This window comes from Dipteris shenzhenensis, chromosome 10 (genome assembly GCF_047967505.1).
Source record: "Dipteris shenzhenensis isolate YYH24624 ecotype China chromosome 10, Dip_SZ_1.0, whole genome shotgun sequence".
NCBI lineage: Eukaryota > Viridiplantae > Streptophyta > Polypodiopsida > Gleicheniales > Dipteridaceae > Dipteris > Dipteris shenzhenensis.
Window position 1 is genome coordinate 55877883 of NC_141605.1, and position 27993 is coordinate 55905875.

The 27993-nt window shown below is 43.6% G+C and overlaps 1 protein-coding gene across 5 annotated transcripts in view; it reads left to right on the forward strand.

Moving 5' to 3' along the window:
* Positions 1–27993, forward strand: part of EDD1 (glycine-tRNA ligase) — a 226263-nt gene that overhangs the window by 117964 nt on the left and 80306 nt on the right. For all 5 annotated transcript variants that reach the window (XR_015541639.1, XM_087379990.1, XM_087379989.1 and 2 more), the window contains 5 exons: positions 17579–17641; positions 18097–18192; positions 18287–18373; positions 18506–18580; positions 18716–18774. Coding sequence is in view for 4 of the 5 variants with exons in the window: in XM_087379990.1 (XP_087236116.1) it covers positions 17579–17641; positions 18097–18192; positions 18287–18373; positions 18506–18580; positions 18716–18774 (380 nt within the window). In the remaining variant the exon portion in view is untranslated. The remainder of the gene's footprint in view (positions 1–17578; positions 17642–18096; positions 18193–18286; positions 18374–18505; positions 18581–18715; positions 18775–27993) is intronic.

Below are 27993 nucleotides of genomic sequence, written 5' to 3' on the forward strand. Positions count from 1 at the left end.
TTTTTGTTAAGTTGATCTGTCAAGATCTGCACATCCAAACAAATTGGAATCGGGAATAGATAATTTTCCCCTGCCCATTTGAATTCTCGCAAGGAGGCTTGCAGCTTATCTCCCATCCAAGGAAGATTGTACCTTTTCCAGAGGTTCTTGCTTTCCTGGATCAAGAGTAAGTCGAACCTATTCAATCTGAATCTTTCTTGGAGTACATCGTCTTCAATCCACCGGCTCTGCCCACGATTCCAGAGGTCGTCCCAAACTCTTACTCCTTGTTTTTTAAGCCTTATTGCACCTTGAGTGCATTGTCTGAAAGCGGGCTGTCGCCCTAGAATAATGGAGAACTAAATAGAGTCATGACTGGAAAAGGTTCCGTCTTCCTAGTAAATCCTTTCCAAGTTCCCTTCCAAAGTTCGGATCCTTTAGTTGTGCATGGTTCTCTCCCAAAGAGGGCTGCTCCTAACGGGAGGTTTTTCCAGTGTTTACATCTCGTTATCTTTACTCGGGAGATACTTTTAATGATCAGGGATCCGGGTTTTAAAAGGCTTTCAATATCCATTGCACCATAAATATGGCCGCAGATTTTTCAACGTCTACAACGCCTAACCCTTCAGCCGCCCCCTTGGGAGGGTGTAGACTTGCCACCTGACTTTTGCCATCTTTCTTTGTCCCATTTCCTTACCCCAAAGGAAGGTCCGGAAAAGACTGTTTACTTGGTCAAAGCCTTTCTTTGATGAGAACACAAGCAGGATATAAAATAGATTAAAGAAGGATAGATATAGTCCAAACTTTCTTCTAGCAAGAGAGGGTTGGAGTCCCTGCCATCTTTGCACTTTTGTTTTGATTTCGTCTAAAACCCACTCCCATTTGTCTTTGTTTGAGCACTTGAAGCCCATTGGAATTCCGAGCAGTTTGAAGATTTCTCCTTCCTTTATGAGTTTGCACCCTTATCAACCAAGACATGAGGGGACCACTCAATATTTCTATGGTAGGCGGTGGCAAAAGACCACATTGACCATATTCTATTGGCGGAACATGATGGACTTTGATGGAAACTCTGGAGTTTCATAAAAAACTGAAGCTGATCTTTTTGGATCATCAAAACAGCAAGGTAGCACATCGATTTTGGAGGGCTATGTGTGTGTGTTTGGGTACCAGGCCTAGTTGGAAGTCTTTTTAGTTTTTTGTAGTAGCGGTCCCACTCTAGGACAGCTATGAATGTACATTCTTCTTAATGCAAAGTTTTTTTACAAAAACAAAGTGTGTTTTTGTGTGTATACATACATACATACATACATACACATAGATATACACATACACACATACATACGTACCTACATACATGTATTTATGTATGTATGTATGTATAAATGTATATATATATACACACACACACTCACTGTTTTTAGGGGGGTGAAATTTGTGTATTTTTATATTACAAGGGTGGTCCCCAAAGTGTAGACCAGCAAATGCAAGATCAGAAAATTTCATTGTAAGACAAGTAAACAATGTAATCTATTTGACAAACATACAGGCAATCATAAAAGGATGCCTGAGCGACATCCGGAAATAGTAAAGCATGGAAGAAGTAGGTTCTCGAAAGACTCTGGGGTTCCACAGAGTCTAGAGTTCCCAATATGGAACCCATGTGAAAAAAAGATCAAACTCCACCCTCTGTGGATGAATGCCGAATATCCAAAAAAGCTTGCCACAACAAGCAGTAGGAAAGCGGGCCACACACACACACAATTTTTTTTTTGTGGTAATATCTAGTGCAGTATATTTATATGCTCATAAATTTACATGATGGAAGGTCTCCGAAATGGAGCGTATCCCAAAGATCAGAAACATGAAAAGAAAAGCTCTATGCAAGAAGCATCCATATCACCCTCATGGCAGGCATCATATAAGGATTGCCGCAATGAGGCTCGAAAAGATTCATATGACTTGTGAATTTGCCGACCCAAGTATGCCAAATTATGCTCACTCCAAATTGTCCAAAGAGCCCAATATCGCACCCAAGAGAGAAATAGTGAGTATTGAGACAAAGACTTCATAAATCTGCCCAAGAGCTAGAAATGTTTCCCAAATCTGTGACTCGGGAAACGGATCCAAAGATAATATGAAATTCTCCTGAGGAAGATCCTAGTACATGGGCAGTGCCAAAGCAAATGAATAACAGTCTCTGAAGGAGCCTGACATCTTAAACATGTGGATGGTGCAATGCGACGTTTAGCAAGTTTGACCCCCACTGACAATGTACCTGTCATACATCTCCAAAGAAAAAGTCTTTGTTTCAATGGCCTTTTACACTTCCATAACATCCCGGGATTCTTCCGCCACCATGAGAGGGGCTTCCTTATATGCCACAGAGAATTGGCATATTGCTGAATCCATGGAGCAGGTTGAAGAAGCCTATAGGCTTTGATGGAGGTTAAGGCAGGAAGAGGAACAGGATGAGTGCATGTAGCAAAGGGTTGCAATTGCCAATCCGTAAGCCTGTCTGTGTCAGCCACAGGAGGAGCAGGTAGAAAAGGATGTAATAAATCAGCAATTTTCTTCCATATAGACCTATGATGCATTCCCAATGCATAGGAAGCAGTGGCCTGAGGAAAAGATAAGACATAGCCCTGATCATCTACCACATTATGTATGTATCTAATTCCCAATTTCATGAGATTGTATGCCCAAACAGGTTCCTGTAAAGCGAGTGGAATGTCAAAGATGGCACTCCAATGAATACTTTCTTTCCTCATTGAGTTTGTCCCCGAGCAATTATCAGGAGCCCATTTGACCTTAGAAAGTACTTGTTTCCAGTCAAGTATCAGAGCAGTAGAGAAAGGACAGCCAGGTATCTTCCCTACAAATTTGCCAATGACAACCTCCCAATGATCAGTAGTCCAATGACCATAAGCAAAAGTCCTCATGTTGACACACATGGATGCTAGCATACAAGTCCATGGCTGTTGTTGGCGGAAAAAAGTGTGGAGCATAGTTGCCTTCCTTGCAAGCACATGATATCTTATATTGAGGACATTCAGTCCACCATGCATCCTAGGAGAGCACACCATTTCCATCTTCATGAGTCTCAATGCTTTCACAGCAGTTTTTGTCCTCCATAACATCTCCATAGCTTGAGACATAAAGGCTGAAATATCCGTGGAGAACCAATGCAACAAGGCAAATAGAATTGGACATAGGACATTACAATGTACTGTAGAAATCTTCCAGTATTCCAGTTTATGTTGAAGTCTTTGGAAGATCCATTTTAGCTGCTGCTTCCTGATGGTGCAATGTGACGTTTGGCAAGTTCAAACGCCACACACTTTTTTTTTGGTGAAACGAGTAACTATAAAACTAGCATGAAATCAATGTACATGACATTAGACTCCAAAGGAGAGCCTAATGAAAGAACTCAAAAACAGTGAGAAAACACTTCAAGGCTAGTAGCATCCAAGTCCCTCGCAGCATAACTATCATATAAAGATTGCTTGAGGGACATTCTGAAGAAAGCATGCCTGAGGAAACTGTTGTCCCATCCTAAAATGCAATCTCTGTGTCCAAATAGTCCATAGTACCCAAAAGCGAGCCCAGTGAAAGAAAAGGAGGAATGGAGACATGTGAGGTGAGAAGCATCCAAACATCCAGAAGAGTTCCCGAATCTGATAGAGGGAAACCGGAGCCGTAGCAAATGAGAGACATGAGTGATCAGTATTCGAGAGTGCGGGCAAGACCATAACAAATGCGGAAGTGTCTCATGGTGATGCGAGCAACGGGGGTAGGAAGAGGAAGGAATACGACGTGCTTCCAATTTCACCCCAATGGAAAAGGCTCCCACTATACATCTCCAAAGGAAGAGCCTCTGTTTCAATGGCAATTTAGCTTTCCAAATATTCATGAGTTTTGATTGCCACCAAGATAAAGGCCTATCCAAATTCGAAAGAGTGTTGGCATGCTTATCAATCCATGGCGGTGGAAGAAGAAATCTGTAGACCATCGAAGATGTCAAATTATGCAGTGAAAGTGAATAGGTAGCAGGATACAAGGAAATCAGATTCCAGTCCAATAATCTGTCCTGAACAAACAACGGAGGAACAGGAACAAATGGCTGCAACATAGTTGTAAGTATTCTGCAAATGGGCCTATGATGCAGACCCAAGGGGAATGTCCTGCAAGCTTGTGGAAATGAGAGCACATAACCATGTTGATCCACCACATCTCCGACAAATCTTATGCCCAATTTCATAAGATTATATGGTTTAATTGTTGGAATCGGAGTCCTAGTGTGTGTGATCCTAGAGTCTTAGGAGTGTCCGACAGTTGTGTGAGTGTGAAGAGTCTTGAGGCCACTTGTGCCACCTCATGTGGTAGATGTGATTCCTCACCTAGATTATAGGATCTAGATTCTCTTGTGTGTGACCTCATCTATGAGGTGTCTGTAAGGCTTGCCCAGCCTATAAAAGAGGCTATGTACTTGCTGTGATAATCAATCAATCCACATCAGTTCGTGCCTCAGCTCGTCTCCAGTCATGTGTCTCTCACCTTCTCCCCATTTCCATCAAATGGTATCAGAGCAGGTTTTCCCTGACTGAGCCTTACCTCCTTCCCGCCTCACCAATGGCCAATCCTTTAGTCAACCCAGAAGCCCCTTCATCGACCTACAAGAAGATCGCACAGCCCACTGCAAATCAGCCGTACAGCCTGTACGGCTTGCCTGCCGTACGACCGTACCTGCAGCATACAATCTTCCGTACAACTTGATCTCTGCAGGTGCTGTATGATCTGTCGTACTGCTGTACGATCTGCCGTACTGATGTACGATTTGCAGTACAGCAGGCTACCAAACAGCCCTGAAATCTCCACGCTTCTGCTCTACGCTGCGCCATTCTGCCGGCTAACTCCTTCCCGGACCTCTCCTATGGAGACCTGCTCATCATACTCGTGGAGCTGCTGTCTGAAATCTGCGCCAAACTGAGCTCCTTCTGCTGCGCCACTCTTCTGCTGCGCCATCTTGCAGATCTTCTACCCGCTGCACCTCTCTGCCCACGCTGTTGCTCCTGCGCGCCATATAGCCTCTGCTGCTGCTGCCCGAACACCTGCTGGTCCGATCTGCTGGATTCGAACCTGCTGCTCCCGCCTGCTGAGTGCCCGTTGCCCACGCAACTTCTCCCATGAACAATGCGATGACTTGGCGTCGACAGCAGGGTATTGCTTGGCGATGACTTGACTCGGCGACTGACGCTTGAGGGCTGTGACCATCGACTCACCTCATGATCGTCCATGATTCGGCTCATTGATTCCTTGCTGCCTCCCTGTCTCTTGAGGATGCCTTGATGCAGTAGCAACCCTGCTCTATCTGTGTCGAAGCTCGCAGCAATTCAGTGACCAATTTCCTGCCCGAAACCCTAATTTTCGCCCTTTTACAATTTATGCTCAATTTCTCGAATTCTTGGGTGATTTCATGATGTGAGGGTTCCCAACCGTTGAACGAGAACTCTTCTGTCAGAAATTTAGAAAAGCCTCAATTTTCTGCAAACCCTATTTTTTGCAGCAACCCTAACCCTAAAATTTAGGGCTTTTCTGTTCTGTGTCTTCCTTTGGCATAATTGAAGCTTCTACCATGTAAAATTTGGGCCCTTTTTGAAATCTGAGTAAACATTGTAAGGGATTTAGACACTGGCTGTAATAACAGCTAAGACCTTCCCACCTATGGATAGCATAAAAAACTCCTTGCTCATCGAGAAATTCTCAGGGAGCAATTTCCCAACTTGGCAGACAAAACTCCGGCTTCTTCTAATGCGAGAAGGGATATGGAATATCACCAATGCCAAGGAGCCAAAACCCCAAAGTGATGATGAAATGATAAAGCAATGGCTATCATTGGCCTAACTTTAGCTGACAACCTTATCCAACATGTGGATTTTGATAAGACAGCAAACGACGTTTGGGAAAAGTTAGAGAATTTGTTTGGAAATAAGATCAATAATTCCAAAGTATTTCTCAAACAAAAACTCTTCAAGCTCAAGATGAAGGAAACTGAAACCCTCAATGAACACTTGAGCAATCTTGGGTCAATTCTCCAACAATTATCTGCCATCCGAGCCATTGTTGAAGATGATGATCAAGTTGCTGTACTTCTCTCCAGTATTGAAGACATTTCCAAGTACAATGAGATCCTTGCTGTCCTAAGAGTCAGCCGCAATATGAGCTTTAAGGATATGGTAGCTCATCTCATTGATGAGGACCGTAGGCTTACAGAGAAAGCAAAATCTTCCTTCGAATCTGGCAAAGCATTCTTTCTCAAGAATAAGCCCAAGAAGAACGGAAAACCTCTTAAATGTAATTACTGTCAGAAACTTGGCCATCCAGAGGATCGTTGCTTCAAGAGAATGGCAAAGGTACAAGCCAAAGAACATGCCAATCTGGTTGCGGAGCAGATTGAGGACGAAGACGATGAAGCTACACCTTCTGGACCTGAGGAACAAGCATGCACTGCTGCTATTTCTCGTCTATCCCTCCATGAGGTGATAGATGAAGAGTGGGCTTTCTAGAGTCATGTGTGTTAGGTACTCTGCCTTGGGTAGTCCCCCTAAAATGATGTAATAATTTGTCATTTTGTGTGCCTTGTCCTATAAAAGGCTCCACTTACTTCCATGTACCCAGTTAGGAGACAAGGGGGGGTTGTTATGTCTTTCTTTTATCAGGCCTGGCCAAGTTCGAGGATGTGGGTGTACTCCCTCAACCTATGAGTTGGTCATGCATCCATGCTCATATTTGAGTCTCTGATCACGTTGACACCTAAGCCATGAGAGTGCTTGGTTCAACCTCTGAATTATGCTCAGCTGTTAGCCTCTCAGATTGCCTGGGATGCACAGTCTGGATGATGTCATAGTCTCTCACCCTAGCTCCGAGGGGGGGTTTGTTGGAATCGGAGTCCTAGTGTGTGTGGTCCTAGAGTCTTAGGAGTGTCCTACAGTTGTGTGAGTGTGAAGAGTCTTGAGGCCACTTGTGCCACCTCATGTGGTAGGTGTGATTCCTCACCTAGATTATAGGATCTAGATTCTCTTGTGAGTGACGTCATCTATGAGGTGTCTGTAAGGCTTGCCTAGCCTATAAAAGAGGCTATGTACTTGCTGTGATAATCAATCAATCCACATCAGTTCGTGCCTCAGCTCGTCTCCAGTCATGTGTCTCTCACCTTCTCCCCATTTCCATCATTAATTGGTGCCTGTAAAGCAAGAGGCGATTCAAATACCTTGCTGCAATGGATGCTTTCCAAACGAAGAGAGTTACCATGATGGGAGGAAGCACCTGACCATTTAGCATAAGAGAGAATTCTCTTCCAGTCATGAATAAAAGCAATGAATAAAAGCAGTAGAAATAGGACAGCCAGGAATTTTCCCCTGAAATGTGGTCATGTCAAATGCCACACTCTTTTTTTTTTTGGTGAGACCAGTAACTATATTATTAACATGAAATCAATGTACATGGCATTAGACTCCAAAAGAGAGCCTAATGGAAGAACTCAAAAACAGTCAGAAAACACTTCAAGGCTAGTAGCATCCAAGTTCCTCGCAGCATAACAGTCATATAAAGATTGCTTGAGGGACATTATGAAGAAAGCATATGCCTGAGTGAAAGAAAAGGAGGAATGGAGACATCTGAGATGAGAAGCATCCAAACATCCAGAAGAGTTTCTGATAGAGGGAAACCGAAGCCGCAGCAAATGAGAGACATGAGTGATCAATATCTGAGAGTGCGGGCAAGACCATAAGAAATGGGGAACTGTCTCTCGGTGATGAGAGCAACGGGGGCAGAAAGGGGAAGCAATGCGACGTGCTGCCAATTCGACCCCAATGGAAAAATCTCCCACTATACATCTCCAAAAGAAAAGCCTCTGTTTCAATGGCAATTTAGCTTTCCAAAGTTTTTTGAGTTGTGATTGCCACCAAGATAAAGGCCTATCCAAATTCCAAATAGTGTTGGCATGCTTATCAATCCATGGCGGTGGAAGAAGAAATCTGTAAACCATCGAGGAGGCCAGATTATGCATTGAAAGTGAACAGGTAGTAGGAGATAAGGAAGTCAGATTCCAATCCAGTAATCTGTCCTGTACAAATAGTGGAGGAACAAGAATAAATGGCTGCAACATAGTTGTAAGTATTCTCCAAATGGGCCTATGATGCAGACCCAAGGGGAATGTCCTGCAAGCTTGTGGAAATGAAAGCATATAACCGTGTTGATCCACAACAACTCCGAAAAATCTTATGCCCAATTTCATAAGATTATATGCTTTAATAGGAGCCTGTAAAGCAAGAGGCGAGTCAAACACCTTGCTCCAATGGATGCTTTCCAATCGAAGAGAATTACCATGATGGGAAGAAGCACCTGACCATTTAGCATAAGAGAGAATTCTCTTCCAATCATGAATAAAAGCAGTAGAAACAGGACAACCAGGAATTTTCCCTTGGAATGTGGTCATGACTGCTTCCCAGTGATCTGTAATCCAATGCCCATATGCATGGGACGTCATGTTTGCACACATAGCTGCTAGCATAATAGCCCATGGCTGTTTTTGCTGTAAAAAATGAGCAATCATAGTGCTCTTTCTTGCCAACATATGAAACTGAAGATTGAGAATATTCAGTCTCCCATGAGTCTTAGGAGAACAAACAGATTGCATGGGAAGCAGTCGCAAAGCCTTTTTGTGAGATTTGCTTTTCCAAAATATCTCCATAGCCTGGGACATATAGGAAGCCAAATGCTTAAAAGACCAGGGAAGAAGAGACAGATAAAATAACACATATGCCATAATGATAGACTGTGCTATCCGAAGTCGAACATGTAGAGGCCAAGTGGACAAATGCCAGTATTCCAGCTTCTTGTTTATCTTTTGAAGCACCCGTTTGAGCTGTTGTTGAGGGGTGATATTCCAGCCAATGGGATACCCTAAATGCCTCACAATAGTATGGGAAGAGATAATGTGACCTGGCCAGAGAAGTGCGTGCCAATTAGCTTGTTTCAATGCTAGAAGATTTGATTTCTGAAAGTTAATATGGAGTCCAGCAGCTATGCCAAAATCGTTCAGAGTATGCATCAAATGAGAGAGATCATTTTGAGAATTCCTGGGCATGAAATATGAATCATCAGCATATGCCTGTGCAAGAAACTGCTGTGCCCCTGGAATTTGCAAGCCATGAAGCTGTCCTATATCTGCAAGATGATCCATATGCAACAATAACGGATGAGTAGCAATGGCATACAGTAGCGAACTAAGAGGGCAACCCTGTCTCACTGAGCAGGTCATAGTCCATGTTCTTGACAACCCACCACCAAGCAAACACTGCGCGGTGGCATGCGAATAGAGCCAGTAAATAATATGGACCAGCCGAGGGCCAAATCCCAATTTATGCATAGTCTGAGAAATAAAATCCCAATGGACAGTATCAAATGCTTTCGCAATGTCCACTTGCAGAATGAGAACATCTTGGTTAGAATATTTGGCATACTCAATTGCAAGCAAAGCATTGGAGATGTTGTCAGTAATCTGTCTTCTGGGAACAAACCCAGACTGCCTGGGATGAAGTCCTGCTTGCAAGATAAATCGAATCTTGAGGACAATCATTTTGGCAATGAGTTTGTAAATGACTGGCATAAGAGATATGGGCCGCCAATCAGCCATTGTCTCACACAACCTTTTTTTGGGGATCAATTTGACAAGACCATGTTTCCAAGAAGGAGGAAGAGATTGTTCTGCCCAAGCATGATTGATCATAAGAAGCAGCGTTTTCTTGAGATCACCCCAAAATGCACGGAAAAATTCAACAGTCAATCCATCCCAACCAGGAGAGCTGCCTTTACGTAAATGACTCAAAGCATCATCCAGTTCATTAAGCATAAAGGGCTGCTCCAATTCATGAGCCTGTTCCGTAGACAATATAGGCTGAACATGCATAAGAAATTGAGACCTAGCTGCATTCACTTGCATTGAATGATCAGGCTGAGGAGAAAAGAGATGCTGGAAATGACTAGAACATTGCAATTCCAATTCTGATTTGGAGGTAGTCCAGGTGCCATCATCTTGCTTGATCTTGCAAATATCCTCCTTTTGCCTATCCACATGCAGGCTTTTGAAGAAGGCTTTGGAGGAGCAGCCCTTATCCAAAAGGGGTTTCATGCGAGCTCGGATTTGCCACTTCTTTAATTTGCGAAGATCGTTTTGATGGATTATATGAACCGCATAAGCACAAGAATCCTGTTCAGAGGAGGTGAGCTGCCTATAAGAGCTGATTACATCCATTTTTTGCTTGTGAGATTGAGCCCATTTCACCTTAAGCCTGAGGTCTCTTATGTAACTCCGTCCATAATCTTGAATGACAGCCTGCAAACGATAGGCAAGACTGGATCCAAGCGAAATCCATGTCCTCCTGAGCATGTAAGAGGAGAGGGCGGACAGTTACTCTCACCATGTTCTGAAATTGTTGATGAAGCAAATAAGCACTATTAACATGGAGTAGGCGATGACCAAAAAAAGGCATATCATCTGTCAAACGTGCTATAGATAATGTCAAGCATACTGGAAAGTGATCAGATAACAAAAGGGAATGATCAACCCATAGTGCACATGTGAAACTAGCATATTGCTGAGAATGCAACAAATACCATCTGTCAAGTCGAGCCCAGTAATGAGTAAAGGCATTGTGATGGTATATGTAGCCCATATCTCTATCCCTTGTTGAGAGCCATAAATCTTCTGCATGCAAGAAAGAAAGCATATCCTCCCAATGTCGAAGCTCAGTGGGGATCATGCGAGAACGATGAGTGGTGTTGTCTTGAATGGCAGGCGAGTTATTGAAGTCTCCACACAAAAAGGCATTAGATAGCCGTGGATATTGTTTGAGGGAGGCCCACATTCGAGCTCTTGTCGCAGAAGTTTGAGAGGCATAGACAGATGCTATTTCATAAAGATCAGCATGATAGGTGCATCTGATCACCATCCATGTCAAATGCCACACACACACACACACACATTTTTTTAGTGAAATCTTTTATTTCTGTGTGGGAAATCCCAAAAAGAGGTAAAAACCCACCAATTAGTACAAAGAAAAAATTTACAAGTCTCAGAGCAAAAGTCATGAGGCAGCCAAGTAAAAATTTACAAGATCAAACTGGAGGAGGATCAAACACAACATCCTCCAGTTTCAGATTGTTGCTTTGCAAAAATTGATGCAGTGACAAGACTGCACCATCAATTAAAACCACCTGATTTTTGTCCTTCTGATTCTTCTTAATATAAGCTGGAAGTCTGAATTTTCGAATCACAGGGTCAAAAACCTGTTGCAACATAGGATGAAAAGACTCCAGAGAAAAAGAAACATCTGTATCCTGAAGAGAAAGAGACTCTGGCACAGTCTTCACAGTCATAAGAACGGGATCAATATCTGTACTCTTTGAAGGAGTACCGTACGAAAGAGCTGCATCAAATAAATCATGAGTTAGCATGTCAGCTTTAGTCGGGATATCAACCTGAGAGAGAGCATATGAAGCATCTTGTATGATCCCCTCTGCAAGGGGCACATCCATATCCTGAGGAGAAGAAGGCTGCTGGTGCACAACAGGGGTACAATCCTGAGCTTCTTTAGCAAGAGAAAGATTGACTTGAGATTTATCTACCTTCTTCCAGTAGTGCTTCGGAGCAGTAGAAGAAGGCTTCTCCAATGAAGCCATAGCAGAAACCGGAGGAGAAGGGAGAGTAACCTTGACAGCTGAAGGAGCAGGAGGAGTCCTGGATGTAGAAGGACAATCGTGTGCAAAATGACCAACCTGTCGGCACCGATAACATGCAGTGGGAAAAGATGCATAGTGTAGCTTGATGCGCATCGGTGCAAATCCCAAATCAAGATCTAGAGTAGATGGCACGGGTGTTGGAACTATCGGAGTCCTAGTGTGCGTGGTCCTAGAGTCCTAGGAGTGTCCTATAGTTGTGTGAGTGTGAAGAGTCTTGAGGCCACTTGTGCCACCTCATGTGGTAGGTGTGATTCCTCCCCTAGATTATAGGATCTAGATTCTCTTGTGTGTGAGCTCATCTATGAGGTGTCAGTGTGGGAAGATAAGGCTTGCCCAGCCTATAAATGAGGCCATGTACTTGCTATGATTACACAATCTATCAACATCAGTTCGTGCCTCAGCTCTTGTCTCCAATCATGTGATTGAGTGTCTCTCACCCTCTCCCCATTTTCAACAGTTGGTATCAGAGCCACCTTGAAGCTCCTGCTTGATGGCATTCCTCTTCGATTGAGCAGCTCTACCTTTGCCAACAAAGACTTTCTATTTTTGCTGTTGTGACTGGCTATTGGGAGCTGCGGAGATGTTTTGCCAGTTGCTAGAGCTCCCCGGCCATTGTTGAAGTGGACTTGCACCACTCGTCATTAGCTCACGGCTCATCATCTATGTTGTTCATGGAGTTGATGTTGTTTGTTGCGCCATCAGCCTCAAGAATGCCGAAGTCGCGACAGTAATCCTACCCACGCTGATGCTACCTCTTTCATGCTAACTCCTCTACCCGCTACCTCTCTCCTCCGCTGGGCCACTCTTCCGCCATCTCCACGTTGCTGTCCAGCAGGCCGCTTCAGTTCTGCCCATTGCTGCTGCCGCCTCTCAGCTCTCCTCCTTCCGCCCCTGATCTGCGTGATCTCCAGCAGCAGCATTCTGCCCCAATGCCGTGCAAACAGCCCGCCATTCTTTGCTACGATTTGCTGCCCTGACTGCTCGAGCTGAAGTCAGGCCGTTTTACTACTGCTGTTGTTCGTGATCAAATGTCTGCTCCAGCTTCATGCCCACGATTTGCTCCAGCAATCTGCCCCTTGTCTCTTGATCAGTTCACGAACTGCCCGTGGATTTAGTTCGTGGCTCCGTGCTTCATTAGTTGCTGCTCATATCCTGCACGAGATTGCAAATAAATGCCATTTTCGACTCTTCTTCGAGGAGTTAAAGGCAGTGGCGCATGCTACATCATCAACTAGGTCTTCATCATCGTCAGATCGTGTGTATGATACGTTTCTGTTCAACAACGGAGTTCATTTCAACAATGTCGTGGGAGTTCATTTCAACAATGATACACACCTTTAGGACCTGGTTGGAGCCGATGGAGCTTCCAGTGAAGCTGAGTTTCTACAGAGATTACTGTCTTCGCATTTCGGAGGAGGGATTCATCACACCACCGGGGTACACTGAGCTTCATATGCCTCACTCACTATGGATCTCCATTGGACAGTTTCGGGTATCATCACACCGCCTCCGCATAGAGAGCGGCAGAGCAGAGGGGATTCCTAGGGAGCATCGCTTATGCATACTGTGCGACTGTCAGGAGGTTGAGTCAGAGGAGCATTTTATTTTCAGGTGCCCAGTGTACTACGAGATCCGAGGTTGCTACCACTGCCTCTTCAGAGACGGCTCCGGGCTCCTTTCGAGATTCCTCGCCTACCCAGATCAGAGATGCCTCGCAGCCTTCATTCACGAGGGAATCCGACATAGAGAGTACTTACTCAGGTGACGGGGCTTGGTCACATCATCAGACACCTCTCAGAGCAGGATCACAAAGTTCTTCCCATCGAGTGACATTGATCGTCTTGTCTCTAGCCGCCGACGTGATAGAGACCCCGACCCGACGATTGCAGCACGACACACGAGACATTGAGGGGACACACAGATCACTCTGGGGGACCTCCCGTCATTGTTTAGACCCGGGATACGTCCCACGGGAGTCACGGTGGCTCTGGTCTTGCGTCGAGCCTCGTCCAGGAGACCGAGACGCACGTCACCCATTGACGGGCACCAGCGTCCCATCAGCAGCTATGCACCAGCCAGGGGGACATGACATACGGAGGATTCCGCTCCGCTCCGCTCCACCAGTCCTTTTCTTTTCATTGTTACATTCAGATGTATTTGATTATGTATGATCAGACTTAGGATTCAGCACGGGTGATGATGCTCGTTTCAGTAGCTTCACCCTTACTATGATTTGTATCAGGTTTTCTTTCAGTCTCATAGACCCATTGGTCTTCCGAAGACTCGAATAAAATTTCTTTCTTTCTGTCGTTCTTTCTTTTTCCAACAACATTTCACTTATTGTTGTGGGATCCATGTCCACGATCTGAAATCTCTCTCAGGCAACAGCACGAAGGCAGAAATTGCAGATTTGCTCTTTCAGTTCGTGGGTTCACTCTTGCGGTCTAGATCTTGCTACAACCGGTACTATTCTGCAACAAATTGGGGATTTTCTGTTTGTACTATCTATTGTTCGCAAACATACATTGATTTTACTTCCTTACCCAGAATTGAAGCCTCATGCATGTAAAATTTGGGGCTTTTTTTGCAAAATTTGAGTAAACATTGTAAGGGATTTAGACACTGGCTGTAATAACAGCTAAGACCTTCCCACCAATGGATAGCATAAAAAACTCCTCGTTCATTGAGAAATTCTCAGGGAGCAATTTCCCAACTTGGCAGACGAAACTCTGGCTTCTTCTTATCCGAGAAGGCATATGGAATATCACCAATGGCAAGGAGCCAAAACCCCAAAGTGATGATGCTAGAATCAGTTGGTGGGAGAACCAAAATGATAAAGCAATGGCTATCATTGGCCTAGCTTTAGCTTACAACCTTATCCACCATGTGGATTTTGATAAGACTGCAAATGACGTTTGGGAAAAATTAGGGAATTTGTTTGGAAATAAGATCAATAATTCCAAAGTCTTTCTCAAACAAAAACTCTTCAAGCTCAAGATGAAGGAAACTGACACCCTCAATGAACACTTGAGCAATCTTGGGTCAATTTTCCAACAATTATCTGCCATCCGAGCCATTGTTGAAGATGATGATCAAGTTGCTGTACTTCTCTCAAGTATTGAAGACATTTCCAAGTACGACCTTAGGCTTACAGAGAAAGCAAAATCTTCCTTTAAATCTGACAAAGCATTCTTTCTCAAGAATAAGCCCAAGAAGAAAGGAAAACCTCTTAAATGTAATTACTAGCTTGGCCATCCAGAGGATCGTTGCTTCAAGAAGATGGCAAAGATACAAGCCAAAGAACATGCTAATCTGGTTGCGGAGCAGAGCGAGGACAAAGACGATGAAGCTAGACCTAAGGAACAAGCCTTCACTGTTGCTGTTTCTGGTCTATCCCTCCATGAGGTGATAGATGAAGAGTGGGCTTTCTAGAGTCATGTGTGTTTTAGGTACTCTGCCTTGGGTAGTCCCCCTAAAATGATGTAATAATTTGTTATTTTGTGTGCCTTGTCCTATAAAAGGCTCCACTTATTCCCATGTACCCAGTTAGGAGACAGGGGGGTGGTTATGTCTTTCCTTTATCAGGCCTGGCCGAGTTCCAGGATGTTGGTGTACTACCTAGACCTATGAGTTGGTCATGCATCCATGCTCAGATTTGAGTCTGTGATCATGTTGACCCCTAAGCCATGAGAGTGCTTGGTTCAACCTCTGAATTATGCTCAGCTGTTAGCCTCTGAGATTGCCTTGGATGCATAGTTTGGATGATGTGATAGTTTCTCACCCTAGCTCCAAAGGGGGGTTTGTTGGAACTATCGGAGTCCTAGTGTGTGTGGTCCTAGAGTCCTAGGAGTGTCCTACAGTTGTGGAAGTGTGAAGAGTCTTGAGGCCACTTGTGCCACCTCATGTGGTAGGTGTGATTCCTCCCCTAGATTATAGGTTCTAGATTCTCTTGTGTGTGAGCTCATCTATGAGGTGTCAGTGTGGGAAGATAAGGCTTGCCCAGCCTATAAATGAGGCCATGTACTTGCTATGATTACACAATCTATCAACATCAGTTCGTGCCTCAGCTCTTGTCTCCAATCATGTGATTGAGTGTCTCTCACCCTCTCCCCATTTTTAACAACGGGCTGCATCATATCCCACAGAACGCAAAGGCGAACATCACGGGAAGATTGCAAGAACTCCTGTTGCGGAACATGAAGAGGCCTCCCCAAAAGTGCTACAAGAGTAGGAAGATGCTGAAGAAGAGGCACATGCAACGCTTTGAGAGTAATCCAGACTGGACAGTGTGTTAGAAGGGTAGCAGATGGATCGAAAAGTGGATCCCAGGGCTGACAAGTCGTTCCAACCCCAGGAACACCAGCACGACTGACAAGTCGTTCCACCACATTAGTTGAAGAACAGTGGGCATAATAAAACCCTTTGCCCAGAAAGACAAAGGAGGAAATACAATCCGAACCCATTGTTGCTTAAGCCCACCGACGAAGATGAGCTGTAGAAAGAACTCTGCCCATAAAGTAGAGATAGACCCCAGACTGTTGAGCCTGTCGAAGACCTGAAACCAGAAGGGCAGAATCCAAAGAACAAACAAAGGGGGAACCCGATGAAGGAACATCTGTAATAGAGGTTGAACATAACTGGCGCAGAAGATCTAGCTGAAGGGAAGAAGAAGGGCCATTTGCGAGATCAAGCTTCGCCGATTTGAAAGAGCATGAAGGAGCCAAAACACCTCGCTTCCGTCGAACAAAGACACGCGCAGGAGGAGAAGAGGCAGAAGGAGGAGCTGAAACGGAGAAGACAAAAGGAGAATCGGTTGAAGCAACATCAAGGAAAGACCGGGAAGAAGTTGGCTGCTACAGAGAAAGGACCGGCTGTACAGAAGAAATATCCAAAAGCTGTATGGGCAAAGGGTTTTGCACAGGAAAAGGCGAAACAGCAGCGTGAAGAGGTACGGTCGTCCATACAGCTTGTACGGATGACCGTACAGACTGTATGGATGGCTGTGCAGGTCGTCCAGCATGCAGGCAGGGTACGGATGAAGCTGTACAGGAGGTCGCAGCTTGGAACGCGGGCTGGGTACAGGCAGATTTGCAGAGGGTGCAGGGGTGTACGGACAGGGTACAGCAGCGGACTTAGGGACAGACGCAGGTACAGGCAGGGAGGAGGGAGGAGAAGCTCTCCATGGCACCCTCACCTCTCATATTCTAACATCCCCCCATCACACACACACACGCACACACACACACATTCACATTTTTTTGGGCGGGGTGAAAGTTGTTGATACTTTATATTACAGAGTAGCTATCCCAAAATGGGATGTGGCAAAGTACATTAGCAGAAGATCTCACTATATGTGACAAGTATACATTAGAGTCTATGTATTGAGTTTGCAGACAATCAAAGAGAATGCTGCAAGGAACGCCTGAAAAAGGAGAAAATACTCTATGATGTCTATCCTTCCATAGCGTCTAGAGTGCTCAGTAGCGAATCCTCGTATGTCTTTAACTTCTTTGTTACACACCACGGATGTAATGCACCAAGTCCCATGATGGATGTACTAGGAACTGCACTAGGGCGGTATGGCACCCAGTCCCATGATGGATATACTTGAAGCCAAGTGAGTCTACCCCTCTTTTTGTAGACATAGCAGAGGTTCATATTCTTCTCTTTAGCAATATAGATCTAATGAATGTTTGAAAAAACGTAACTTTTGGTTATGCCTATGGTTTCGTTTCAGTTACAATTTGCTCAATTACAGATGCGCAAAATCCTGATGATGCTGTATATTTCTTGACAGGTTTCAAAAGCAGAAGACTACTTAGATTGTGTAGAGGCAGCTGGCATTACATTGTGCATGCAGGTAAGCTTTCTTCTGTGCATAGAGATGTTCAAGGCAATTTGCAAATTGATAGTGTATAGAGGTCTGTGCTGTCACATGTGACCTGTTTCTCTTGCAGTTTCATAACGTGCTGGGTAATCCTAAACTATTTAATTGAGAATTGTTGGTTTATTTGTTTTTTTTGACATTTAGGATGTGAGTTTAATTTCAATGTAAGTAGTAATGGAAATTAATATAAGGAATATGGACTGACATTTTGCCTTTGCATAGGGACTTAGTTTCAATAATATGGAAAGTGATGTTTTTTCTCCTTTATCTTAATTACCATATGCCTGGTTAGTCAAGTCTTTTTTAAGTCTTTTTTTGAGGCATTTTTCTATTCAGGATAAAATAAATAGTGCTCAGTTGCTATTTATAACTAAAAACAAAGTATTGCATTTCATCAAATGACTCTATGTGTAAATTCTCGTTTGCAGGATCGTAAAAAACAAATTTTGGCAAAAAGTATTGCATTGGTCAATGGCTTTGGAGGCCGACTCCGAGAGGAGGCAGTTAGTGGGCTCCTTGATGAGGCATGTCTACCTTGTTTGCTCTTTGGCTTTGTTCAGCAGAAGAGGTCTTGTTGTGGTCAAAGCCTCCCTTTCATGCTCCAGTTCTCTCATGCAGGTTGCAAATCTAGTAGAGGCACCAGAGCCATTGTTGGGAACGTTTGATCCTTCATTTTTAGAACTCCCCTCGGAGGTTTTGACAACGGTGATTTACTGTAAACTCAAATTCCGTCCTTGGTAAACACATTCCGTGATTATTTCTGACTTTAGTCTGATTTCAGAAAAGAAAAAGAAGATTATGCCTCATGATTGAAGTTTGTAAGATCTGATCCTACAGGTGATGCGTAAACATCAAAGATATTTTCCAATAGAAGATACTGGAACGGGCAAGCTGTTGCCTGCATTTATTGCAGTATGTTTCTGTTCTACCAGCTTGATTATGCTGTTATTTCTATGAAGGCATGACTTTTAGTTTTATGAGTGGCTATCTAGTGTGTTGCCAGTCTCCTTTTTTCAAACATTTAAATCATTGAACTGAACTATCTAGGTGGCAAATGGAAAAGTGGATCAAGCATTAGTCCGAAAGGGCAATGAAGCTGTTTTGAGGTCTTTTTGAAACCTCTTGAGATGCTGTTATAGTTCTATGTACTGATTGTGCCTGTTAAATGCAATCATTGATGGTTTGACTTCAAGTTTTCATTGTCTGAATTATATTGTTTAATTCTCATTGAACTTCAAGCTTAGTTCAATGGTAGAAGTAGGAATGATAAATGCTGTTTTCTGACTCTAACTTTTCTTAATGGATGTTTTAGATAGAAAGAAAGAAAGAAAGAAAGAAAGAAAGAAACACACACACACACACACACACTTTCTTTTTTTGTAATATCCAGTGCAGTATATTTATATGTTCATAAATTTACAAGATGGGAAGTCTCCGAAATGGAGAGGATCCCAAAGATCAGAAACATAGAAAGAAAAGCTCTATGCAAGAAGTATCCATATCACCCTCATGGCAGGCATCATATAAGGATTGCCGCAATGCGGCCCGGAAAGATTCATATGACTTGTGAATCTGCCGACCTAAGTATGCCAAATTATGCTCACTCCAGATTGTCCAAAGAGCCCAATATCTCACCCAAGAGAGAAATAGTGAGTATTGAGACAAAGACCTCATAAATTTGCCAAAGAGCCAGAAATGTTTCCCAAAACTATGACTCGGGAAACGGAGCCGAAGATGATCTGAAATTTTCCCGACGAGGTTCCTAGAACACGGGGAGTGCCAAAGCAAATGAGGGACAGTCTCTGAAGGAGCCTGACATCTTAAACATGTGGATGGTGCAATGTGACGTTTGGCAAGCGTGACTCCCACTGACAATGTGCCTATCATGCATCTCCAAAGAAAAAGTCTTTGTTTCAATGGCATTTTACACTTCCATAATATCCGGAGATTCTTTCGCCACCATGAGAGGGGCTTCCTTATATGCCACAGAGTATTAGCATATTGCTCAATCCATGGAGCAGGCTGAAGAAGCCTGTAGACTTTGATGGAGGTCAAGGCAGGAAGAGGAACAGGATGCGTGCATGTAGCAGAGCGTTGCAATTGCCAATCCCTAAGCCCGTCTGTGTCAGCCACAGGAGGAACAGGTAGAAAAGGATGTAACAGATCAGCAATTTTCTTCCATATGGACCTATGGTGCATTCCCAATGCATAGGAAGCAGTGGCCTGGGGAAAAGATAAGACATAGCCCTGATTATCCACCACATCATTTATGTATCTAATTCCCCATTTCATGAGATTATATGCCCGAATAGGTTCCTGTAAAGCGAGTGGAATGTCAAAGATGGCACTCCAATGAATACTTTCTTTCCTCATTGAATTTGTCACCAAGCAATTATCAGGAGCCCATTTGACCTTAGAAAGTACTTGCTTCCAGTCAAGTATTAGAGCAGTAGAGAAAGGACAGCCAGGTATCTTCCCTACAAATCTCCCAATGACAACCTCCCAATGATCAGTAGTCCAATGGCCATAAGCAAAAGTCCTCATGTTGACACACATGGATGCTATCATACAAGTCCATGGCTGTTGTTGGCAGAAAAAAGTATGGACATGATATCTTATATTGAGGACATTCAGTCCACCATGCATCCTAGGAGAGCACACCATTTTCATCTTCATCAGTCTCAATGCTTTCACAGCAGTTTTTGTCCTCCATAACATGTCCATTGCTTGAGACATAAAAGCTGAAATATCTCTGGAGAACCAATGCAGTAAAGGGAAAAAGAACTGGACATAGGACATTACAATGAACTGTACTATTCTGAGCCTGACATGACGAGGCCAAGTAGAAATTTCCCAGTAGTCCAGTTTATGTTGAAGTCTTTGGAAGATCCATTTTAACTGCTGCTTCCTGGTGATATGCCATCCAATAGGATATCCCAAATGCCTGACTACATCTTTGGAATGCACCACCTGACCTGGCCATAGAATAGAATGCCAGTCACATTGTTTCAGGGGAAGAAATTTAGATTTGTCAAAATTGACATGCAATCCCACTGCCAAACCATACAATGATAGGGTGCTCATGAGCATGTGAACTTCCCGGGGAGAATTCTTTGGCATAAAGAAGGAATCATCAGCTTATGCTTGTGCGAAAAAAGATGCAGCCCCAGGGATTTTAAGACCAGTCATCTGTCCTGTGTTTGTAAGATGATCAAGATACATTAAGAGGGGATGGGTCGCAATGGCATAAAAGAGAGCACTAAGAGGGCAGCCCTGTCTAGCTGATCTGCCCAATGTCCATGACCGAGATAGATGACCCCCAAGAATACACTGAGAAGTAGAGCCAGAATAAAGCCAGTAAACTGCATTTGCTATCTTGGAACCAAAGCCCATCTTTGTCATGATTTGAGAGATAAAATCCCATTGAACAGTGTCAAATGCCTTAGCAATATCTACCTGCAATATGAGCACATCTTGATGTGAATACTTAGCATATTCAATTGCAGTCAAGGCATTGGAGATATTATCATGGATTTGTCTGCGCGGCACAAACCCTTATTGATGAGGATGAAGTCCCGCATTCAGTAGCCTGTGAAGCCTATACACAAGCATTTTGGCAATGAGTTTGTAAACTACAGGCATCAAAGTAATAGGCCTCCAATCTGACATATGGTCAGACAGATGTTTTTTGGGCACAAGTTTGACTATGCCATGCTTCCAAGAGTGCGGCAATTGATTTTCTTGCCAGACACCATTGATCATTTGCAAGAGGATGTCTTTCAAATCATCCCAAAAGAAAATATAAAATTCCACCGTTAAGGCCATCCCAGCTAGGGGACTTGTATTTACTGAGGTGGAACAATGCATTATCAAGTTCTGTGTCAATAAAAGGTCTCTCCAAGATAAGAGCATCATCCATTTCCACTATTTGAGAAACATATTGGAGGAATTCAGTCCTAGCATCAGTCATTTGATTGGATGGGGAACCAGGAGCAGATAACAATTTCTGGAAGTAATTTTGGCATTCATCTTGGAGATCAGAGAAAGAGTGTGTCCAAGAGCCATCAAGCTTCCTTACCCTTAGACATGAGTTTTTATTTCGAGTAGCATGTAAGCCATGGAAAAAAGCTTTTGATGAGCAGCCCTTATCCATGAGGGGTTTCATTCTTGCCCTGATCTGCCATTTATGCAATTTCCTCTGATCATTAGCAGTCAATTTAATCTGAGCATTTGATAGGGTATCATTTTCTGAATCAGAGAGAGGCCGCAACTGAGAAAATTCAGTCAATTGTTGTGCTGTCCTTTTTGCCCATTTAACCTCATTCCTCCATTCAGTTATGTGCCATTTGCCATACTCCCTAATGACATTCTGCATACGAGAGACAAAACTGTCCCAAGCATAATTCATGTCCTCTTGGGCATGCAAAGGCAAGGGATGAATTGCAAGTCTGATCATTTGCTGGAAATAGTGATGTCGGAGATAAGCCTGATTGACATTCAATAATTTACTGGAAAGAGGTGGCAAATCATCCAGAGGCATGCCAAGCTGCAAATTCATCCACAATGGGGCATGATCTGACAAGCCCGATGAGAAATCTATAAGGAGATGAGGGCTAAAATCTGCAAATTGTTGTGGATAAAACAAATACCAACTGTCAAGCCTTGCCCAGTATGTTGTAAGTGCATTATGATGAAAAGTATATCTAGGCACTGACCCTTGGAGTAGTAGCCATAAATCTTCAGCCTGCACGGAAACAAGCATGCTATCCCATTTCTGCCTTTCCAATGATAGCATATGAGATCTTGAAGTGGTGTTATCTCTTGGTAGGGGGGAATTATTGAAATCTCCACAGATGAATGCATTGGATCTCCATGGATATCTGCATAAAGAATCCCATAATGAAGCCCTCATGGCAGAGGTTTGGGAAGCATAAACTGATGCAAACTCAAGAATATCACCATTAACATTACATTGTATGACCATCCATCTACCACTGCTGTCATTGAAGGCCAACTGGGGTTCCAGCTCATGTCTAACCAGTATGCATACACCTGAGTAGGTAGTGGTACCAGCATAATATATATCATAACCGCCAAAATAATCATGATGACCAACCTTGGAGTGTTGATTATGTTCTTGCGATATCTGGCTGCATTCTATGTACATAATTCCAAAAAAGCCGCCACTTGGAGACATTGCAGAGGCTCTATACATCATATGTAAAGCACTTTAGTGTTTGGAGCATGAGAGAGGTATATACAGGAAAGTATCAAAATAAAACAAGACATCAGAGAGGCAAAGCCTCTGCCTGCATGGGCTGCATTCCTTCATGATCCATGAAAGACACATCATTTTCTCCTTCTGAATCACATATAGGGATGCCCTTCTTCAGTACCCCCACCCAATTTTGAAGGATAGGAGCTGAAGTAGAAGCCTGTCAGGGAGAAGAAGCATCCCATTGACGAGATTGAAGAGGGCATTGCTTCAATACAACCACCTTCTTAGGTTGTTGAAAACCATCTTGATCAATCCCTGCAGAGTCTTTCATCTTCTCTTTTCCTTTATCTTTTCCTTTTCCAGCAAGTGGCTGCACCTGATTGATTGGTTTGGCATTCTTTGCTCCATTTCTATTTGCTGTCTTAGCCTGCAAATTCTCATTTTTTTCCCGTGTTTGGGGTGGCAAAGCATTGGGAGGGGGCTGATGCAGAACCATCGGGCATTCAGAGGCTAGATGCCCAAACTTGTGGCAGGCAAAACAAGCTGCTGCAAACACACCCCACTTTAATTCAAAATACTTTTTCCCCAATTGTACTCCCTTAACTTCAACTGCAATAGAAGGAGGGGTAGGTGTGTCAGTATCCCACAGAATGTAGAACCCGTTACGGTTTCCCATGGGCCGTGGAGGGCAAATGACCTGTCCCAAAGAAGCAGCCAGGCCAGGCGACTCTTCACGCATATAATCCGGGAAGTTAACCACCTCAACCCATATAGGACAATGATGTCGTATAAGACTTTGGTAATCCTTGTTTGGGGACCAGGGCATAGCATGTACAATCTGCTTCCCATAAAACAGGGGAGAGAACTCAAGTAGCCTCTGCTTGCACGAAGCATCGGATAAATGCACTTCATAGAAACCTCTGGAAGCAAAATACACTCCCTCTATAAAGCATCCTCCAAGGATGGACTCCACTGTGCAACATCACTAACCGCTGGGATTCTTCCTCGAAAGGAAATTATGACAGCAGTTTGAGACAACTTCCAGAGAGGATTGACGAGGGATGGCAGTTTCAATTTGTACGTGACCTCTGGAACCGATTTGCCCCATTCCTGTCGTGACTGCTGAAAGTCGACAGGATTGTACGGAAATTCAGAGAGGGGACTGTACGGAGAAACTGGACAGCGATCGTACAGTTGTACGGAAACTGTACGACAGACAGGACAATAGCGTGCGAGAAAAAAAACTATACGGCAAACAGCGTACGGGGCTGTACGAAAAGCAGACGGGATGTCAACGTACGAAATCTGTACGGCGACCGTACAGATGTACGGAATCTGCATGGCTGAAAAACAGAGATCGCACCACAACACACACACAAAAGACGAGGAGCTGTTGGAGGCTGAAGACGAGGCGGAAAAGAAACCAGATGGAGCGATAGAGAGGCGGCTGATAACAGCGGACCATAGGCAGGAGTAGGGGTAGGTGGAGATCACCAACAAAGCCAGGTGAGGGCTGGAATCGGCGCCATGGCTAGAGCTCCTCTTCTCACACTTGATCCATTCACACACACACACACACACACACACACACACACACACACCCCCCAACTGCACACACATTTTTTTTAAGTAATATCCAGTGCTGTATTTATATGCTCATAAATTTTCAAGATGGGAAGTCTCCAAAAAGGAGAGTTTCCCAAAGATCAGAAACATAAAAAGAAAAGCTCTATGCAAGAAGCATCTATATCACCCTCATGGCCGTCATCATATAAGGATTGCCGCAATGAGGCTCGGAAAGATTCATATGACTTGTGAATCTGCCGACCTAAGTATGCCAAATTATGCTCACTTGAGATTGTCCAAAGAGCCCAATATCTCACTCAAGAGAGAAATAGGAAGCATTAAGACAAAGACCGCATAAATCTGCCAAAGAGCCAAAAATGTTTCCCAAATCTGTAACTCGGAAAACGGAGCCGAAGATGATCTGAAATTTTCCCGAGGAGGTTCCTAGAACACGTGCAGTGCCAAAGCAAATGAGGGACAGTCTCTGAAGGAGCCTGACATCTTAAACATGCGGATGGTGCAATGCGACGTTTGGCAAGCGTGACTCCCACTGACAATGTGCCTGTCATGCATCTCCAAAGAAAAAGTCTTTGTTTCAATGGCATTTCATGAGATTGTATGCCCGAACAGGTTCCTGTAAAGCAAGTGGAATGTCAAAGATGGCACTCCAATGAATACTTTCTTTCCTCATTGAGTTTGTCCCCGAGCAATTGTGAGGAGCCCATTTGACCTTAGAAAGTACTTGTTTCCAGTCAAGTATCAGAGCATTAGAGAAAGGACAGCCAGGTATCTTCCCTACAAATCTCCCAATGACAACCTCCCAATGATCTGTAGTCCAATGTGACCATAAGCAGAAGTCCTCATGTTGACACACATGAATGCTATCATATAAGTCCATGGTGGTTGTTGGCGGAAAAAAGTTTGGAGCATAGTCTCCTTCCTTTCAAGTACATGATATCTTATATTGAGGATATTTAGTCCACCATGCATCCTAGGAGAGCACACCATTTCCATCTTCATCAGTCTTAATGCTTTCACAGCAGTTTTTGTCTTCCATAACATCTCCATAGCTTGAGACATAAAGGCTGAAATATCTCTGGAAGACCAATGCAGCAAAGGCAAAAAGAACTGGACATAGGACATTACAATGGACTGTACTATTCTGAGCCTGACATGAAGCGATCAAGTAGAAATTTTCCAGTATTGCAGTTTATGTTGAAGTCTTTGGAAGATCCATTTTAATTGCTGCTTCCTGGTGATGTGCCATCCTACAGGATATCCCAAATGTCTGACTACATCTTTGGAATGCACCACCTGACCTGGCCAAAGAATAGAATGCCAGTCACATTGTTTCAGGTGAAGCAATTTAGATTTGTCAAAATTGACATGCAATCCCGCTGCCAATCCATACAATGATAGAGCAGTCATAAGCATCTGAACTTCCCTGGGAGAATTCTGTGGCATAAAGAAGGAATCATTAGCATATGCTTGTGCCAAAAAAGATGCAGCCCCAGGAATTTTAAGACGAGTCATGTGTCCCGTATTTGTAAGATGATCAAGATACATTAGGAGGGGATGGGTCGCAACGGCATAGAAGAGAGCACTAAGAGGGCAGCCCTGTCTAACTGATCTACCCAATGTCCATGACCGAGATAGATGACTCCCAAGAATGCACTGAGAAGTAGAGCCAGAATAAAGCCAATAAACTGCATTTGCTATCTTTGGACCAAAGCCCAACTTTGTCATGATTTGAGGTATAAAATCCCATTGAACAGTGTCAAATGCCTTAGCAATATCTACCTGCAATATGAGCACATCTTGATGCGAGTACTTAGCATATTCAATTGCAGTCAATGCATTGGAGATATTGTCATGGATTTGTCGTCTCGGCACAAACCCATACTTATGAGGATGAAGGCCCGCATTCAGTATCCCATGAATGAGTTTGTAAACTACAGGCATCAAAGTCATAGGCCTCCAATCTTACATATGGTCACACAGATGTTTTTTGGGCACAAGTTTGACTATGCCATGCTTCCAAGAGTGCAGCAACTGATTTTCTAGCCAGGCAACATTGATCATTTGCAAAAGAACATCTTTCAAGTCATCCCAGAAAGAAATATAGAATTCCACCGTAAGGCCATCCCAGCCAGGGGACTTGTATTTGCCGAGGTGGAACAAGGCATTATCAAGTTCTGTATCAGTAAAAGGTCTCTCCAAGGTAAGAGCATCATCCATTTCCACTATTTCAGAAACATATTGGAGGAATTCAGTCCTCGCATCAGTCATTTGATTTGATGGGGAACCAGGAGCAGAAAATAATTTTGGCATTCATCTTGGAGATCAGAGAAAGAGTGCGCCCGAGAGCCATCTAGCTTTCTTACCCTTATTTATGAGGGGCTTCATTCTTGCTCTAATCTGCCATTTGTGCAATTTCCTCTGATCATTAGCAGTCAATTTAGTCCGAGCATGTGAAAGGGAATCATTTTCAGATTCAGAGAGAGGCCTTAAATGTGAAAATTCAGTCAATTGTTGTGCTGTCCTTTTTGCCCATTTAGCCTCATTCCTCCATTTAGTCATATGCCAGTTCCCATACTCCCTAATGACATTCTGTATACGAGAGACAAAGCTGTCCCAAGCATAATCCATGTCCTCCTGGGCATGCAAAGGCAAGGGATGAATTGCAAGTCTGATCATTTGCTGGAAATAGCGATGTCGGAAATAAGCCTGATTGACATGCAATAATCTACTGGAAAGGGGTGGCAAATCATCCAGTGGCATACCAAGGTGTAGATTCATCCATAATGGGGCATGGTCTGACAAGCCCAATGAGAAATCTACGAAGAGATGAGGGCTAAAATCTGCATATTGTTGTGGGTAAAACAAATACCATCTGTCAAGCCTTGCCCAGTATGTGGTAAGTGCATTATGATGAAAAGTATATCCAGGCACTGACCCTTGGAGAAGCAGCCATAAATCTTCAGCCTGCACAGAAAGAAGCATGCTATCCCATTTGTGCCTTTCCAATGATAGCATATGAGATCTTGAAGTGGTGTTATCTTGTGGCAGAGGGGAGTTATTAAAATCTCCACAAATGAATGCATTAGATCTCCATGGATATTTGCTTAAAGAATCCCATAAAGAAGCCCTCAAGGCAGAAGTCTGGGAGGCATAGACTGATGCAAACTCAAGAATATCACCATTGATATTACATTGTATGACCATCCATCTGCCACTGTTGTCATTGAAGGCTAACCGAGGCTCTAGCTCATGTCTAACCATTATGCATACCCCTGAGTAGGTAGTGGCACCAGCATAGTATATGTCATAACCGCCAAAATAATAAGAGATTTCAAATGCAAGCCCCAAGACTCTTAGACTTAAATTGATGCTATTTAGGCCACCGATAGTATTTAAATGTAGCTATGCTATAATAATTCGAGACTGAGCTGCTATAGTCACTCCCTCCATTCTCTCTGGGATTTCCCAGATGGTGTTAAGCCAGTTGACGTCTTATACGTTGTTCCATAGGTCCGCGAGG